General features: G+C 40.1%; 1 protein-coding gene across 4 annotated transcripts in view; it reads right to left on the reverse strand.

The window, feature by feature from the left end:
• Positions 1-2,188: 2,188 nt before the first annotated feature.
• LOC140268987 (neurocan core protein-like) overlaps positions 2,189-18,127 on the reverse strand; it is a 42,356-nt gene continuing 26,417 nt past the window's right edge. For 3 of the 4 annotated variants that reach the window (XM_072364000.1, XM_072363999.1, XM_072364001.1), the window contains 8 exons: positions 15,187-15,303; positions 11,317-11,430; positions 9,037-9,088; positions 8,728-8,834; positions 8,358-8,440; positions 6,590-6,734; positions 5,411-5,593; positions 2,189-3,497 (listed from right to left, as the gene is read on the reverse strand). In XM_072364000.1, coding sequence (XP_072220101.1) covers positions 3,379-3,497; positions 5,411-5,593; positions 6,590-6,734; positions 8,358-8,440; positions 8,728-8,834; positions 9,037-9,088; positions 11,317-11,430; positions 15,187-15,303 — 920 coding nt within the window. In that variant the 3' untranslated portion in view covers positions 2,189-3,378. The remainder of the gene's footprint in view (positions 3,498-5,410; positions 5,594-6,589; positions 6,735-8,357; positions 8,441-8,727; positions 8,835-9,036; positions 9,089-11,316; positions 11,431-15,186; positions 15,304-18,127) is intronic. The other variant, XM_072364002.1, reaches the window with a different exon arrangement.

Consider the following 18,127-nt stretch of genomic DNA (forward strand, 5'->3'; position numbering starts at 1 on the left):
AAGCACCTCCCTTTTTTGCAGTGAGTCTCAGGTGTGCACAGACTCTGAATTTTTCACCTACTGTGTGTCCGTGCCTCTAAACTTACACAATGAACTGATTACAAAAACTAAGTGGTTTACTAGCTTAACTGCACTGTGTCCTCTGTGATCAATATTGTCCTCCGCTGTGATGTCACTGTGCACTATGAGCAGTCCAATGCTCATGTGAAACTGATAAGAGGTGGACCCTGGATTTAGGTGAACTGTCACTCACAACTGATCTAATGTCAAACTGGTCAGAAGTCTGTGGCTCAGACTGTTTGTGTTTGACGCAAAAATATAATTTTCACATAAGCGTTTAAAAACAACAAAAAAAAGACTGCTTCATTTGTCATACATACACTGAAGAAAATGTTTTTCTTTTTTTTCTCACTTCTTTGGAAGGTTAGATCCTAGATTTATGGTAGCAGCTTGTTAGTTCTGGTTACCCCATTCTCCTGGGAAGTCTCCTTTGCTATGGGAGGTTCCTGACTAAGTGAAATGAGTCAGAAGCATCTAAAAGGCAGCCACAAAAAGAAATAGTCAAAATACTCAGATTTTAAGGACAGGAGTATGAATGGTTCCTTTTATGATCTTCTTTAGCATAGGAAACACTGGATAATCATCATAGCTCTGTCTCACATTTCTTTGCAACCCACCTTTCACATTGATGCCTGATTATTGTCATACAGTCGCAGCTACTAAGTGTGGTTCATGTAAAGAAACAGGAGGGTGGACGTGAGCTGCCTGTGACATCTTTCACTTTACTTTTTTAAACGACCAACCTTAATACTTAAAGTTATATAATATGTAAAGTAATATATTTACATCTGTGAAAAAGTGGAGCGAGATGAAACAATGAGACAAAGAAAAGCTTAGTGTGAATGTCGTTTGATTCTTATTGTGGCGCTGATGTTTTTTCCTAAGTACTTAAGATTGTTTCGTATCATCTTTCCTTAATCTTATGACATTTTCCGAGGAGGTCGAGGAAAAGAGCTCAGGGGAAGAGGATAGGAGTGAAGTGGACTATTCAACCAGTACCCCCAGTGTCTTGAAGGAAAATTCTGGAATTCTGGGTCATACCTCCTCTTCTTCTCTGATTTTACTAGATTTCAAACTGTGATCTTGTTACACTCCATTCCCAGCTCTTATCTAATATTACTTCCACTCTAATCAGTTTCCCTGGGGGGTGTTTGATTTTTCCCTAACAAATTACCACTGAGGTAATAACGGGTATCAGCATGCAACATGTTCTTTTTGGCATCGATTTGTAAGTTAGAAAATGAAAATTGGTTGCCTCATGACTTAAATGTAATTTTTCAAAGCTGACTCAGGTGTATAGCCATGCCAACATACCCGTTTGATAGTTTTTATGATTGAAATGGGCTGACTAAAGAAAAGAAAAAGAAGAATGCTGTCCCCTTACATGGCAGTGCAGCTAACTGTATTCACAGGATCTCATCTTATCATCAACATCTATTTCAGATTGTTTATATGTGAGGGACTGTGGTAAACTTTCTCTTTAGCAATTACTAGTATTGGAAAGGTGGCAGCTAGCCAGAAAAAAAGTATAATTATGCTGATTGGAATGATGAGATGACAAGATACACACCATACTGTTTTACTTGCCATATGAAGAACATAGCTGTCATTTGTCAAGTGATTTTGAAGATTTGAAACACCATGGCAATGTGCATCTTAAATGCAGATTCGTTACTGTCAGTTTGACAGCTGGGATCTCATCCATGGACACTGGGGGAGTTTTCTAGTGTCTAGTGTCGGCAGATCCCAGTCCATGTTTTCCTTCTCATAGGGTAGCAGAGCAAGCAGTGGGTGCAAGAACACCAGCAGTTTCCAGCTGTGTGTGGTCTGTGAGGATGAGTCTGTTGTCTGTTCATTTTCATTTATTGTTGAACCACAGTGCCCCTTTAAAATAGCAAGACCAAAGTTTTGTAAGCTTCATCATCTGGGGATCCTGAGTGTCTCCTGGCTATCACACCATCCGCATAAATCAATAGTGAACCCAGCAGCTGACTTATTAGGCTAATCTGCTTGAACATAGATGTACAGCATCTAATTGTGCAACTGAACAGCTAAAAAATACTTTTAATCATCCTTTGGGAGGCGGCTGGTCAGGATGGGTTTGTTTGCTTAAATAAAAGATCAATCACAAGTTTTATTCACTTTATTAAGAATGGAATACAACAGCAGGACAAAAAGTCATAAGAACACCAAAAAAGTGGATGACAGATCAAATATCAAATGGACCAAAGACAAAAAATAGTGACATTCTACTCATCGTGTAAATATAGCCGTGCAAAGACCAAAGGTGATTAGCAAACTGGATACAATCAAATGTTTACCTCAGTCGAGTATTTTATAATCCCACCCACACAACCTATGTCAATGAGACATATGTGTTGGTGGCTTCTTAGGGCGTTGTGGGGAATCTATTTGATTGGACAAGGTCCAGCTATTGATCAGGAATCAGCCAATAAAACACAACACAATATATACAATACAGAGATTAGAGGCAATCGGATGATTCATTTTGTAACTGACTGACTGTTGGACTTACATACCGGTATAGAAAAATGATGTTACACTGGCTCTCTGGTGTATAAGTAAAAAAGACAGCATATTCACTAGCAAATGATTCATAATAAATAGAAACATTACACAAACAGCAAATATTAGAAAAAAGCATGTCAGTAGAATAAAACAGAACAGCTACTTAGGTGCTCTATGGAAAAAGTAACAGCTACAGTACACATACAAACAGCTCAGGGTTACCACGGATTAAACGCTATCTTGCATCACTGCCGTCTGTGTAAACAGAACACTAGGATAAGTTATGTTTCATGTAGATCAAGCAAACTATTACAAAAAGTGACTCTTCTCTAAACTAGGATAGGCTCCAGAACCCCCCGCAACCCTAAATTGGATTAAGTGGGTATAGAAAATGGATGGACGGATGGACTCTTCGCTAAGTTTCTGTCTTAGATGCACACAATCGCACAAGCTCACACACTGCTGTCAGTCTGACAGGCCAAGAGAAGATTATAGTTTGTTAGACAGGTGGAGAAATGACTACTGAGACGTAAGGGACGGAGGGTTTTAAGAGTAAGTCTTATAGTAGGTGTTCGCATGGACCTCAGTTAAAAGAACCAAACTCCGAAATAGGACTATGGAGATCAGCTGTATGTTAGAAGTGAAATGATACTATATATCAGGAGGAATAAAGCTAAGCAGAGAGAGAGAGCGTGATGAGAAGCAGGAAAGGAGATAGGAGTTATGTGAACTACTGTCTTTATTGGCCATAGTTAGCACCTAGGCAATGCAGATGTTGTATTATTTGGTTCAGTAGTAGCTGTGCACGTCCTCTCTGGCTTTGTGCCCCTCTCCTCCATGTCTCCTATTCCTGCGGCGTTCATGGTGCTGGTTGTGGTGATGGCGTCGGTACCGGTGCGAACGCCGAGCTGCAGGAGGAGGGAAACATGTTTTTCTGGGTCAATGTTGCGTGTGCGCAGCAGACCTACAACACAGCTCACATAAATAAAGGTGGCAGGTTTAAGATTCCTGAACCCCAGTGAATTAAATCCCCTCCGTCGTGTTTAAAAATCTGTTGATATGTCAATGTCTCACTCCAGTTCTTACTATCCACTTGTTTTTCACATGTCAATTTCCTCATATTTGTTTGGTAAATTTTCATCTGTTTGACAAATCATCTTTAAGTCAGGCTCTAGGGGACTTCTGCAGAAATATTCAGAATATCAATTGAAGCAAAACTGATAAGTTTTAAATTTGTAGCACAGAGACTAAAAAAGGAATGTTTTTGAGAACACATTAAAGTGAATCTCTTGCAAAGCAAGTTTGCTCAGTTTTTAAACTGGTGTCTTTTGTGACGTTCTTAGATAACCACTAGTAGTGATGAATTTTACACCAGCCACATATGACGGTCCTGATGAAGATCAACTGTAAAGAGATGGCACAGGCTATACCACTGAGGGGTAGGGAAGCCATGGGGTTGAAAAAAAAAAACTTCGTCAAAATGTTTTGATGCTCTAGATGATAAATAGACACAGTATTCAGAGGAGGAACGGGGTCAGAAACTGAGGCTGCGCAGAAAAATGTGGAACACCACTGCCTTTTTCACCAGTGAAAAAGACGAAAAAGCTCAGAGCCACAAGGGTTCCACAAATTTAAGAATATGTATTGTAGAATTTCAAGAATTTTCACTGAAAGCCTCAAAATACTGAGGAGATTTTTCCATCATTTCTTTTTGCCTTTTTAAATCATGGTGGGGATCAAAGCCAGGGCTACATTTAGTAATGAGGCCTGAGACAGTAGTCCTTCTGGGAGTACAATTTCTTTCTCTATATGAACTCAGTAGTTATTTTGACATTAAAACCTAATCTACACAAAGAGAGAACATGCTCATCAAGATCTCTGATGCAGAGCCCTTTTTCTATGCCAAGGCATTGTGTTGACATTTAGTAATAGTATAAATGACCTAAGGGAGGACGATCCAACATAATATAGCATGAAATTATTTTCCATTGTTTATCCTTTGTGTCTGTATCAAAAGCACCTGCTTTATGATTGTTTGATGACTCCTTAGGTTCTTTTGACTTGACCTGGTCTCACAAATCTCCAGCAACCAAAATGACAGACATTTTATAACTAAAAGCTCTGTGAAAGAAAACCTTTTTTGAACCCAAACTGGTGGTGGCAGTGGTGCACGAAATAATTTTTTACCTCTAGTGTCTTGAATTACACCGACACCAACGAGCATGTAATGGTAAAACTATTTTAGTGGAAACCTTATAAAAACTATATGTTCTGGGGTAATTTAGCTATTTCCATATCAATTCCTATAGGTAATTAGCAGACCTATATGATCTCAACCTCAACATAACTCATTTGTGCTGATGTATTGGTGTGGAGAATTATGGAGTTTCCTCTTATTTTGAGCTTTTCAGCAGTAAAAAGCTTTGTAGAAGAGAGAGAAAGATTAAATGACTGTTCATTTATTAAAACTCTTCGGCTGGTTGCAGTTCATTGTAAGTGTCCAGACCCCAAAGCCACACTCGACACTTTGATTAAATTGGAATTTCAGTGATTAAAATAAGTGAATCCCATTTCATGGCTGCGATAGCTGTATTGTCCAACTCCAAGGGACCCAAATACCAGAATTAGATCATTTTAAATCCAGAATATGCAAATGAAAACAAATAATTATATACATACGATGAAAATTCTGTAGAACATTTGGCATTATGGTGACTGGGGAACAAGGCTTAAAAACACTGTAACAAGATACATGACAATATTCATGAGACCCCAAAGTCAGTTATGTCTGACATAAAGCAGATTTAAACTGCACACTCACACTTTGTGCAGATAATCCTGGGTCGCTCCCAGCTTCCGTCGGCCCGGCAGCGTGCAGTGGGAATGTGACGCTGGTAAAATCCCTCAGAGCACTGGTAGCGCACCACTGAATGGATGTCATAATGTGATCTCCGCCGACCTATCAAATGGGCATTCTCCACTGCCGGTGGGGTCCCACATAAAACTGCCAAAAACAGTTCAATTAAGCCATACAACTCATACAGAGAAAGCTCCAAAGACATGCTTCTTATCAAATAGAAGATGCTGAATTAATCATAATCACTGTGTCTGGTGTCACAAATGAAACATTTGTCAAACGTAAGTGATGACATCAAGTAAAGTGTGGAAAATCAATCATTCAGGAACAATGTTTCAGGTGCACGCTGCCTCTAGATGGCAGCCTTGTTGCTGTATCCGATCACTGAGGGAATGTAATGAAGCCAGAGTGAGGTGATGTGTCTCTTCAGCTAACATGGTTTTTACAGCCAGACAAACACACACTCTCAAACTGCTTAATCCCTCTCTGTCCCTTCTTCATCCTTCTCTTTCTTCCTCCAACATTCCCTGCCTCATGTCTTCCATGTGTTTTCTTTGACTCATACAAGCTCTCATGGCACACACATTGAGGTTGGCTGAATCCAAGAGGGAAGGAGTGGGGGCGAGCATCAAGACAACCTGGCAAAATTGCTCAGAGGAATTTTAGATGATATTTGCGAACCTGGCAATAACTGCAAGAGCCTGGACGAGAGTAAGTGGGGCCAGAGACACCAATAAGAGGAAGATTGAGACTGATATTGCTATAAAAAATCAATACAGGTTTTGGACGGAATCACAGTCTTCACTTAAATTTGTGTTTGTCATAATTTTTTGTGCTGCGGTGACCTTTTGTGAAAGGCAAAGCTGTAAGTGATGTGAAACATCTGCTCAAGTGTGGCCAACTACTGATACTTTGTGAAAAGGAAGCGTTATCTGTACATAGAGAACAAGCGGTGATGATGAGCACTGATGACTAACAGGGGGCCAGCTGGTCACACACAAGCAACCAGACTGTCTCTGCACATGAACTGATTATTAACCTTTTATGTGGTGAGAAAATATAATTTGTCAAACAGAGAATGATGACAAGAAAATTCTGTTAATAAGTGCTGTCAGCTGCAGGGCATTAGCAGTATCACAGTACCTGTGCCTTTCTTGCAGATGTAGGGCAGGTTGTAGTTGCAGGGCACGTCGTTCCACTTGCCGTCCTCATGGGCAATGGTCACCACACAGTCCTCACCGCCAGCAAAGAAGTTGTCCGGCTGGCTCTCCCTCCAATTCTCATATATCTGCACATCGGCAAAGACTAGAATTCAGCTGCAATTGCTTTCATGTCAGGACAGCAAGACTGGAAATTTTCAGTCAGCTCATTTCCTATTTATCTAAAGCAGAGATTAAAAATGGGTATTTTCACATTAATGCCATTTGGAGGATTACAGGATGAGACTTTGCACATAAACAAGAATGAGATTTTAATTAAAAATAAATCACTCCTATTTTTTTTTTTTTTACATGAAACACATGAGCTCAAATCCTTCCAAAGTACTGTGTGTTGGATTTCAGTATTTCTGTTTTTATCTTGTACCAGTCAGAAAACAGTCGTCAAAATCGGACTGATCAGCTGCTGGGTTCTTTGCTCATCCACGCAGTCTTGGTGATAAATGCTATTTAAAGTCAGAAAAAGCTACTATTTTCAGTAACTGAATGTGGAACACAGCATTCAAACGTGACCCTTCCTTCCTGCACAACATGAAAGAGTGTTGGAACAATGCTAGTGTTCAAAAGATAATTTGCCATCCAAGAAAAGAACAACGTGTTAAGAGAAAAAAACAAAACCTTCTTTAGCTTCTTAAATCTTGGTTATGTTCAAAAACAAAAACAAAAAAGTCCACATTTGCTCACACTTCCACACAATCCTTCAGGAAGATACAGCATCCTAAGATTTTACTTGAAAGTGCTTTTTCTACCAAAGGCCCAATCCTGATTCCTCCCCTGGGTAAAGTGCCCCATTTCTTTTAGGATCGATGAGCTGCGGTCAACCAGCCCTTCAATCGTGTCTTTGGGGGGATACTGGGTAGCTATACGACTGCTACTCCTTAATTTCTGCAAGAGAAGAGATAGTATCCCTCTGCAAATTGGAAGGAGAAGCCCAAGTGGAGGACTGAGACTGAACCACATTGTGTGTTGAACAGACGTGCACACAGAGAGCAGAGGGAGGAAACGGTGATTTTAACCGCACCCACTCATTGTCTGGTGTCTACTCACCCCTTGCACCCCTAAAATGTCCCAAACATAACTGAATAATAAGAAATAAGAAAAACACAGGCAGAGGGCTGTCTCTCTGAAGAAAAATACACCACTGCACACTTCTATTGGGTCATGAGTCATGGCTGAGTGAGTTTACTTTACTACAAGTCTTGTTTTTCTTGTTTTTTCGGGAATTTCCTGCTTACAGGTATGGCACTCCTCCCTGAGTGTGCGGGGCTCTAGAGAGGTTTACACATTGTACATTATGGAGGTGTCATATTCAGAGGATGTGTGGGCAGCTTTCTGCTGATGATTGCAAAAGTGCCAATTTATTTTAAACATACAGATTTGACTACTGATTCAATTCGTTGTGCTCATGTGTAGAACATTACAGTAGATTCTGATCTACTGGAACGTGGTGCTGCACACTTAAACTATGATGGCATCACCGCAAAGGGGCCAAAGTTGCATGCATGGTGTAATTTGCCTTTCCATTCTAATAAATTATGGGATTATTCGTTCATAGTTTTCTCATATTTTTAGCTTGGATTTATTCTATTTCAGCCCAGAATCTTCTCAACAACAACTTTTTCATGGAATGGTGGTTTCAAGCACCATTAAAGATTGAGTGGGGGATTCTCATAAACTAAAAACTGATCACAGACCATATCATTGCCATCGGTCCACTGGAAGTCCTCCTCCACTGTGCGATCATTCAGACCAATCCAGGCGTTGTCATGACCAAGACCTGAAACAAACAACAGTATAAGTGACTTACATTTGATATTAACGTACCATTTACCCCGTTTCTTTTTTATGCGTTTTATATGTGTATCTACTTTTAGCCTGCTTTTCTAAATACTGCATTAACTTTACTTTTTTTTTTAAATGTTCTTGCTCTGACTGACCGGGTCAGATTGTGCAGGACAGAATTTTAAGTGCCCTGATCTTTTGTCTTTGCTAAAAAAAAGTTCTGTGTTAGATGGGTGAAGGTGATAAAACCAAATCAACAGAAACAAAGTCGGTCACACATACCGTTGATAAACTCCTGCTCAGTGCTGGAAAGGACACTACTGAGGTGGGCACTGTGCTCTCTGCAGTCTTTCTCTGCATCTTCCCAGGTGTGTCTGTGGGTGAAATACCTATGGGATGGAACAATGGAAGCTCAGAGGAAAATACCTATTATGCAGCCAGACAGATTTAAGTGGTTCTGAGTAGTAATGTGAGTATGCCATGGTTAACTTAAGGGTGTAAAAGGGCATTACAGATGTATGAGCGTTCTGTGGTTGCAGGTACATTTATTATAACTCCAATGGTTTTCACACAATTTTTTATCTATCCTACCTGTAGCAGTGGCCGTGAAACTTCCTCCATCCATGCTCACAACCTTCAATGTCTGTAAAATGGTGGGGAAATGAAGTTAAAACAATTTCTTCCCCAAAATATACTTAAATGCAGAAAGTCAGATAATAATTAGATTAAAAGTCTGTGGAGGATGCAGAGAGAGGCAGTTTTCTATCTCATTTGGCAAATAAAGACTAAAATAGATGACTGTGTCATCTTGAGCCAAATACATGAACTGCAATTACATGTGTATATTTTCCATTCACACCACATGTGGCCCCCTCTCTGCCCTATTGGTATTCATTAATAACAGCAAGGCTTGAGCATTCATTTATAACTGTAAGATATTCATTAATTCTCATTACTGCCGGCACACAACACACACACGCTTTCAGGGAGGTGAGCTCTGGAGCTGGAGGTGTCTCTAACCTGTGAGGAGGTGAATCAGCATTTGTGTGTGTGCATCTTAACGTGGGTTTAAGTGTGTTATCCTGGTTGTAATTTGTGCCATGTACCGCAAAAATGCTCATGTTTATCTTGCTTCTGAATCTTGAATCTGGTGTTTATTATTCACATTGAGGAAGCTCGAGAGATCAGATTTTCTTCTTTTTTTGTTGAATTATGTACCACCAACACAGTGTCAGTGGGTTCGTTGCTGCTACATGTCTCTTTGATCACCAGATTTTCTTTTTTCATTACCGAATTACTGTATCAAATTATTTCTGGTTTAGTGCAAGGTTAGCTTGGTTTGTTTTCAGAAAAAGTCTTCCTGCTCTCCCTGGTTTGTTTCTCATTGAAAAATGTGGCTTTAACTTTTTTTTTAGCCATGTATTTGCATTAAGTTTGTATTTACTTGTTGTCTTTCCACTTATCTGCTTTCTTTTAAACCATATATCTCTTTCTACTTCATTTCCCTTTTTCTTGTATTTCCTTTGGTCTGTAACGCAGTTGGAATACATGTTTGTACAGTGTTTTAAAGGAAACACTGTTTTAAGTTACTAATAACTCAAAAATCATGAAGCACAACCCTTACACTTTGCTTCGGTATCCCATGTTTGAAAATTTCAATGTCACACCCCTAACCCTGAGCAGAAAAATCCAGCCTAATCCAGCTTTATCTTCGCCCAGCTTTAATTCTAGGCTGCACACGCTGTGCATCAGTGGGTAGTTCACATATTTTTGCTCTTGCTCAGCTTTTATGACAAATTCTCAAAACTGAATGAACAAATTTGGCCTCTAATTGTCCTTTTTCATTTTTTTCTATATTGGAAGTTGAAGATTCAGACATTCAGGCCAATACGAGACCTTCCTGAGATGTGCAATATCTCCTTTATCCCGGAACATTAGTTTAGACATTCCCTTTATGAGTTCTATTTAAGGATACGAACAGTCATATGTATTGACTTGGATATTTGACTTGACTGAAGGGGCAGTCTTTGCTGAAATATTCAAATGATTTTGATTCTACTTGAAAAATTAAAATTTCACTGTATAATGCAAACTGACCATGGGAGATCATGTCCTAATGCCTGCTGCAAAAAGTTTTGCTTCAAATGTGAAGAAACACCTGCAAGCCAAGCACAGCTTTACAACAGCTGGTGCCAAGGCCCATTTAGGAGGAGAGTGATGCTGGTGCCCCAGCTCCAAATCAGCAATTAGCTTGGTGCTGTTTATGTGGAGAAACCAATGCATCACAGGTAGATGTGTAAATCGGCTACATACTATCTGGAAAATGTTACCAACACACTTAAGGAACTTTGAAAAAACCTGCAAAAATTCTGTATTTGTTAAAAATTACTTTTTTTCATCAAGTAACACTGTAACATGAGCAGCTCAAATATGGATTCCTGCCACTTCTGTCAAACTAGTGGAAGAATTTCTATTAGTGCATTCTTTTCTGCAAAAACAGTAGCCGTTGCCTAGAAAAAATCCTTGGGATTTATTCCGCATTTGTTACCCTGGAGCCCAGTGACGCACAGATGCATTGTCCGATAGCTGTGAATAGATGTGGCCTTGTGGGATGTGTTATGACATACAACAGAAACAGACGCTGCACACTGATTAGGACTATGTCCTCCAGCACAGCAAGTAACAATCCTTTAACACAATTACATGACTGGGAATCTTTAAAAATGTATCTCTGTGGTTACACACTCAACGGTGTTCAGAATTAGCTGGTGCCACAGTCCAGTAACATTTCTTAAGAACAACCAGTGCATGATAATTCCTTTCGCACAGTTATCTGATATTTCTCTATGACTGCAGTACTCTTCCTCTCACCTTTCTCACACGTGTCTCCTCCATAGCTTGGCAGGCAAAGGCAGAGGAATGAATCAATCTTGTCAACGCAAGTCCCTCCATTTTCACAAGGCTCGGACTGGCAGTCATCAACGTCTGCAGGGAAGAAAAGGTAGCAAAAACATACCAGTTGAAGATCTCTTTAGGGTTCAAGATAGAAACGTGTTCTGCTGAAGTGATGTTCAAAAAACAAAAAAAACCTTCTGCAATTTAAAATCTGCCACAAAATGAGTCAGTTATCAGTCCTGCTTTCAATACTGAAGTGTGTCCATGTTGGTGAATAAATTACCATAATTCAAACAGGGTCTGCAGAGTGTGCAGAACGCCTAATCACCCTCACTTTTCTTGTTTGTCCTTATTCTCTCGTAGTGGAATGAACTCTAAAAGCCTTTTAAGTGTTAAAACCTCATTTCTGTGTTTACAGAACTTAAAGTTGTCTTCATTCACCGTATGTGTGATCTTCTCTTTCATCTCTGTCCATTGTCTCAATTTACAAAAAACTGCTTGAAATAAAAATAGAGACTTCACGTTCCATTGCTTTTACTTTAATGCAGTTACAGTGCAGACATAAATTTCTTGGATGACTCAGCAGTATTCTGAACCTGGGGTCTGGGTTCAATCTCCTATTTTGGCAGACTTCATCCCTGCCGGAGAGGCTTTCAGCAGCAACAGAAACCCAACCAGTTCCAGGGCTGTTGCTCTGCAGCAGTCTATGCACCCTAACTGCTCTGTGGGAGGGGTGGCAAAGGGAACATTTCACTACAGGGATCAATATAGTATCACTTTATCATGGTAAATAGAGGGCGTATAATCCTCACCACAGTGGGTTTTTCGGGACCCAGAATAACAGATGCACCCCAGGACTTCAGAAATCCATTACAACTCACAGCAAGAGCGAAACAAAAAAGCTCAAGTTCAAACTTACTTCACATTATTTTCTCACTTTTTAACGGTTACTTAGTTCCAAGCAAAAAGCAGAGCTGGGAAAAGGGTCGATGGCTGTGAGGAGCTAAATGTGTCTGACAGATCAAACTAGAATGACCTGTAGCCTTAACCAAGACTTTCACAGTGCTGGTTGCAAAAGAATCAAACATTAATCTGGGCTTATCCATGGTTGGTTAGTAAAATATGTTGCAATGTACCAGCGTGAGACTGTGTAAGATCATACTTGAATACTTTTTAAGCCCATTTTCCAATTTTAGTCTTTGCTGAGGCTTCAACATCTAAAAAGTGTTGTTTGACTTTATACTGGCAGCAGAGGTTGTTTATCTGTTTATGAAAATGGCAGCTCTTTCTAGATGAATGAAAGAGAGGGAGACTGTTTGTTGCGGACAGATGTAGAGACTGAAACCAGAGATTCTTTTAAGCTGATGTATTTTAAGATTTATCGCTCTTCCAACAGACTAAAGTTTGTGATCAATCAGTGTTGTTTGTGTATAACATCAAATATAATTTCAAGAGAACAAGAGTCTCAATTCTTGCTGAAAAATAACCATCTCCACCACGTGAAGCATTCGACATTTCACTTTAGTTGTTATCTAAAGCTCTTGCACCTAACTCGGATTGTTTTCGTTAGAAAATTACAAACTTGTCAGTATGGTTGCATACATAGTTGAGTCGAGCTATGGTTGCAGTGGGCTTGGCCATTTAATTGGGACTACTGTCCCTATTCCAGTGCACATGCAGCAGAGGGAAATTGATTTGTTGACTTCATTATGTCCAATGCTGTGGAATGTGTGAGCAAATGTTAAAGACATTCTGCCACTTCTATCTTTCCGTGTGGGAGATCATCGCACATGTAAGTAAAGCTGAATTCATCACGCAGACGTTGGCTTTCAGTTATTTGAATGATGATTTTGCCAGATAGCGATGCAGTAATATAATCCGGATTTTATAAGAGCGGAGTCACACTGAAAATGCTTTTAAATGGCTTTTAGTTGACATGCAGTCTCAACGAGTTGCTTTTTGAATGCGATTTCTGACACGTTTAGCTATCTGACAAAAAAAACACATGAATGCACAGGAATATGGGAATTCAGCTGTAAAATACACTTATGCTTTACACCTTTTACAAAAAAAAAGATAAATTTTTTATGTTCAGTGTTTAAAAAGGCTTCAATCCTAACCACGTTTTTTTTTTACTTCTTATGGACAACAGAGCTCCCCAGGGTCATGTGCTGACTCCGACCGCAGACGTTTACAGTTACAGTAACACATTTTTGTCAGAGAAACATTCCTGGCCTAATTATGAGTGTTGTAATCTTGAAGGACCTCGAGATTTGCTTGTTCACCGATTAACACCACCAACTGTCTTTTCATGTTAAATCAGCGCAGCTCTTTGTTGTTCACTATGAGAACTCTGATCCCATTGTCCCTCTCATCCATTATGCAGAATGGAAACTGCTCCTCGGAGAGATAATACAGCAAATTCTGTAAATCCACTGCAAAGCCTCCCTGCATACCCGCACATGTGCTGCTAGCTGTCAGTTTGATTTTTTTTTCTGTCCTCCTCACTGAAGCTGTGAAGTAAATATGCTACTGGATGTAGTTAATTTATTCATAAGTTGTTCACTAAGGAATGACAGCTTAATGAGCTGAGCATGTATTATCATAGGGATGAAGTGAAGTATGTTTTACACCTCATGGTTGGAGTGTCCAACAACCTGTGCAAAGGGGTGTCCTGCGTCATCTTTTGGATGTTTCTTTTTTTTTCAAACTGGCCATAGGGATGATTTGTGCTGAATGTTCAACCATGATACCTTAATACAGAACAATTTTCCCAAACTTCATATCTATTTTTGGTTGATTCAGCTAAATCAATTCACAGATAAACAATGTATTGATGCACAAGTGCAACTAATCCCATTAATAGTGGCTAAATTCCATTTAGATCGTGCTTTTCTGACATTTTCAAGCCACCATGAGCATGAGCTATCTGTAAAAATGCAGGTGCTTAGTATTACTTTTGTTAGCTTTTGGAGTCCTGACTTTGTTCTTGAAGGAAACTTACCTAAAGCTTGACGTATTTACAAGTGAAGTACAAATATCTTCAATCATCAACTTTTTAACTTTATTGCAAAAAATCTTTACATCCCCATAACAGATTTATCCTCATAAATAAAATTAAGTTCAGGGCACAGGAAGACATGTAGATGTTGAAGAATTTATTAGTGCAGGATTTGTTGCAAATTAAAATGTTGTAATTTTGCTATTAAAATGTTTTGTTTACATTTCTTATAAAAACCAAACCATTGACTAACAGTAACTATAGAGTCTCCTGTACTAGGCTTATAAAGTAAAAAAAAAAAAAAAGAGAATAAGTCGTGAGACCAGGATTTTATTTTCATTGCTTGCCTTTCAGGGCTCTTAAAGTAAGAAGAAAACGTTCATTTAGTCAGACTTAGAGAATGGATTATCTGATTTTATTTATTTTTTTGCTTTGCTTGCCTCCGGAAAAAATAGATCAATTCACCTTCAATTTTTAAGAGCTAGTACTGACTTATTTAAGTATAACAGTAAGTTAGAGAGCCAGAGATTTGTGCTGGACAGCCATTTATGACTGCAGCACAATTTCCTTTTTATTTTCAACAAGTCTTTTTTACTTGTTTTTTTTTTTTCAAAATAAAAACCCTGTAAGTGAAAGCTGGTGTACTTTGACCTGAAGGGATCATAATGTTCTCTTCTGCCAGTCTGAATATAACCTTTGACCCAATCTACCATATAACCTCCTCTCACGCTATGAGGGGCCGCTTGGCCTTTGACCTGACGGTCGGCCGTTGGAGAGCTTTGCTTCATTATGTCTGTGTGTGTGTGTGTCTGCCACTTTAGTGTGTATGTGAGGGCATCACCCACCAATCTCACAGTTCTCTCCAGCGTATCCTTGTGGGCAGTAGCAGCTGTATCCCGTTCCCTGAGGAAGGCACTTTCCGCCGTGCAGACACGGGTTTGTCACGCAGGGCTCCACCTCAGCTAATAGAGACAGACGGGCACGGGGGTGTTGGTGGAGGAGGGGGAGGTAAGCGTGTGTATATGTATGTGTGTGTGGGTGGATGGGGGAATGGGGAGGGGGGGTATTTGGAAAAATATTGCAGTTAATTAGTGACACTGTGAATTAATCTTTTTTCCTGGATCAGATGCATCCAAGCTTGACATGTTATATCCATGGCAATCATGTAAACTTGGGACAGCCCAGATTCTGGTTAAAAACAAAATCAATGTACGTAATGACTTCGTAAACAAATAAAATTGCCTCCCTAATTTTCTATCCATGCAGCTCAGCCAAAACCAGCAGTTACAACACATGCATATCCATTTCACCTTTGTCTCATTTCAAAAGGATTCAAAGCCAAAGAGCTTCAACCCCACCATCCACTCACAGCCACAGTTGTCATGGTTACCATATGGAAAGCAAGCCACGACTCACTCCACTGGGCGTAGTGGGCAGCGTGAGAACTTCAGACATTAGCCATCCTCAACAGAAATGAGCAGACCTCCCGCTGAGCGCTTCATCCCTGCTATTCAGTGCGTAAATGTTTGCGTGTGTGTGGTCTACTTCCACCAACAGACATTTCCATATCAATTGACACACTACCACGTGCCCCCTCCCCCACCCCCACCACCAACAAGCCGCTCATTATAACAACTTAAGGTCTTTCAAAACCACCACTTATTCAGTCTAGCCGCAAAAGCTCAGCTGTTTGAGTCTTTGTTCTACCAACTCTGGCTTTAACACTGACGGCTGCTTAGGAGGGGGTGGTGTCCGTGTGCGCAGGTTTGTGTGTTTGTGTCAACATGGTACGATGAACGAAAATCAATACCTTGGCCATGATTAGCCCTGAGGCTTAGCCTCTTCAATAACTTCCCAGGAGAAGACATCTCAAGCTCACATCTTCTGATTTATCATCATGCTTCGTGGCTCAAAATAAAGGTTCAGGAACAATAAAAAAAAAGAAGATTGAGGGTTTTCCATCACAACCTAGCACAGAGAAAGATCTCTCTACAGCTTCAGCACTATGATAAATGTTGCATGTGACTCTTCGCTGCTTATGCTTTGAATTCTGCTGAAGTCAGGTGCTAAAACCAGCCATGCATTTCATTTGATGTACGCAAACCCGGGCCAGCGTGCATTTGTACTCTTCACATCAGTCAAGGTCATGGCACGTCTTGGCAAATATGACAAGAAGATTTACCAACTTATGTGTGCCTGTGTGTTAGATAAACCTTACACAATTGGTTGTTCATTAAAACGAGTGGTGCATAAAAATCAATACTCTCTGGAAGGAGCTGACAGAGTGGACTGTCCTTTGGTCTGCACACCACCAGCGCAAACAACAACAATAAGCTGGAAACCGAAAGATCCAACAAATTACACGCAACAGTTAGGGGACAACATGTTGCCACAGCAATGCTTTGATCAATATAAGCATTTATATACACATTGCTGATGTTTTGTGTAATTACAGCCAGAGTGAAAATGTTGGCTATCTTGGAATTTATAGATACATCTAAAAATCACAAGTTGCATTGGTGAAAGCAGGAAAGCCCGAATCAAAAGAGTGAAAACAAAAAAGAACTCAAAGCATTTTAAAGAAAGAAAGACACACTGACTAAGAAAAGGTAGTGGAAAGAAATGTGCATATCCACAAGTGAGGACACTGTTTTGCTGCTGAAGGTCCTTGAATCCAACTTTAGGCTTCTATTTGTTTGTCAGTGTCATTGACTGAACTGACTGATAAAGTGCTTTGTGATCCAGCCAGGAGAGCAAATACTGACCACCACCACCATGGAACTCCAACCACAAGACACTGAACAAGAGCTGGAGTGTGTACATGAAAGAGAGATGGAAGCTGAAAGCCATTATTCAAGTCCAATCTCCTGCGACTGCATCTATCCACCTCTGCTGTTTGTCTAGCAAAGATATCAGTGTGTGTTTGTGTGTTTATGGTCCTCTGCCCGCATGACTCCAGGGTCTTTCAGTCAATCAATCAACCCTCATACCGAGCACCAGCAGCCCAGATGGTTGCCCTCGGCTTCTTGTCGATACAGTTTACAGCTGTTTTCCATCCATAGACTCCTCATTCCCTGGCAGGCGGTTCAGCAGGCCTGCCGCAGACACGAGCTGCTTTCAGAGGCAGTAAAAATAAATCAGCATAGAAATGCGTGATAGCACGATGCCCGTGGGGCTTTTAAACGCTCAGCGATAGGATGCTTCCTGTATGTGCTCTCATTATCAAGCAAGAAATAAGTAGTAAGCCAGGTGGCCAGCCAGCAGCCGCATGGAGATGTGCTGTGCTGCAGACTTAATCATCAGATTGTGGCAGGGATGTGGTCTCTGTTTGTGGTGGGAACAAAAGATATGTACCTGGGGGAAAAACACTGAATTGTTTGAATAATTCTGCCGGTGGCAAGGTCAGAGAAAATTAAAAGGCAGTCTTGAAGGATACTTCCCCTTTTTTCTTGACGTTTCAGAGCAGTCTCACAGTGAATCATCATTAGGCATGAAAGAAAATGATTTTTTTCCATGCACATACTCGCAAAGTCTGCATCTTTTTCTTTGCACACTGCATGGCTTTACAAGATCAGTGGGAGGTTTCTTTCATACCTGCACATCTTTTTGTGTCATTAGCTGATGGGGAGGACTTCACTACGATAAGACTCAACACTAAAGTAATTAATTTATGGTACATTGACAATGTATGAGAGTATTTTTGGCAAAACAAACCAAGTATTTATTAAAGCCTAATTCGGAAAGTATGTAAATCTTAATGAATTAGTATAACAAGTGCTGCTTGTG

The sequence above is a fragment of the Leuresthes tenuis genome, unplaced genomic scaffold (genome assembly GCF_036924035.1).
Source record: "Leuresthes tenuis unplaced genomic scaffold, fLeuTen1.0.hap1 SCAF_14, whole genome shotgun sequence".
In the NCBI taxonomy this organism is placed as follows: Eukaryota; Metazoa; Chordata; class Actinopteri; order Atheriniformes; family Atherinopsidae; genus Leuresthes; species Leuresthes tenuis.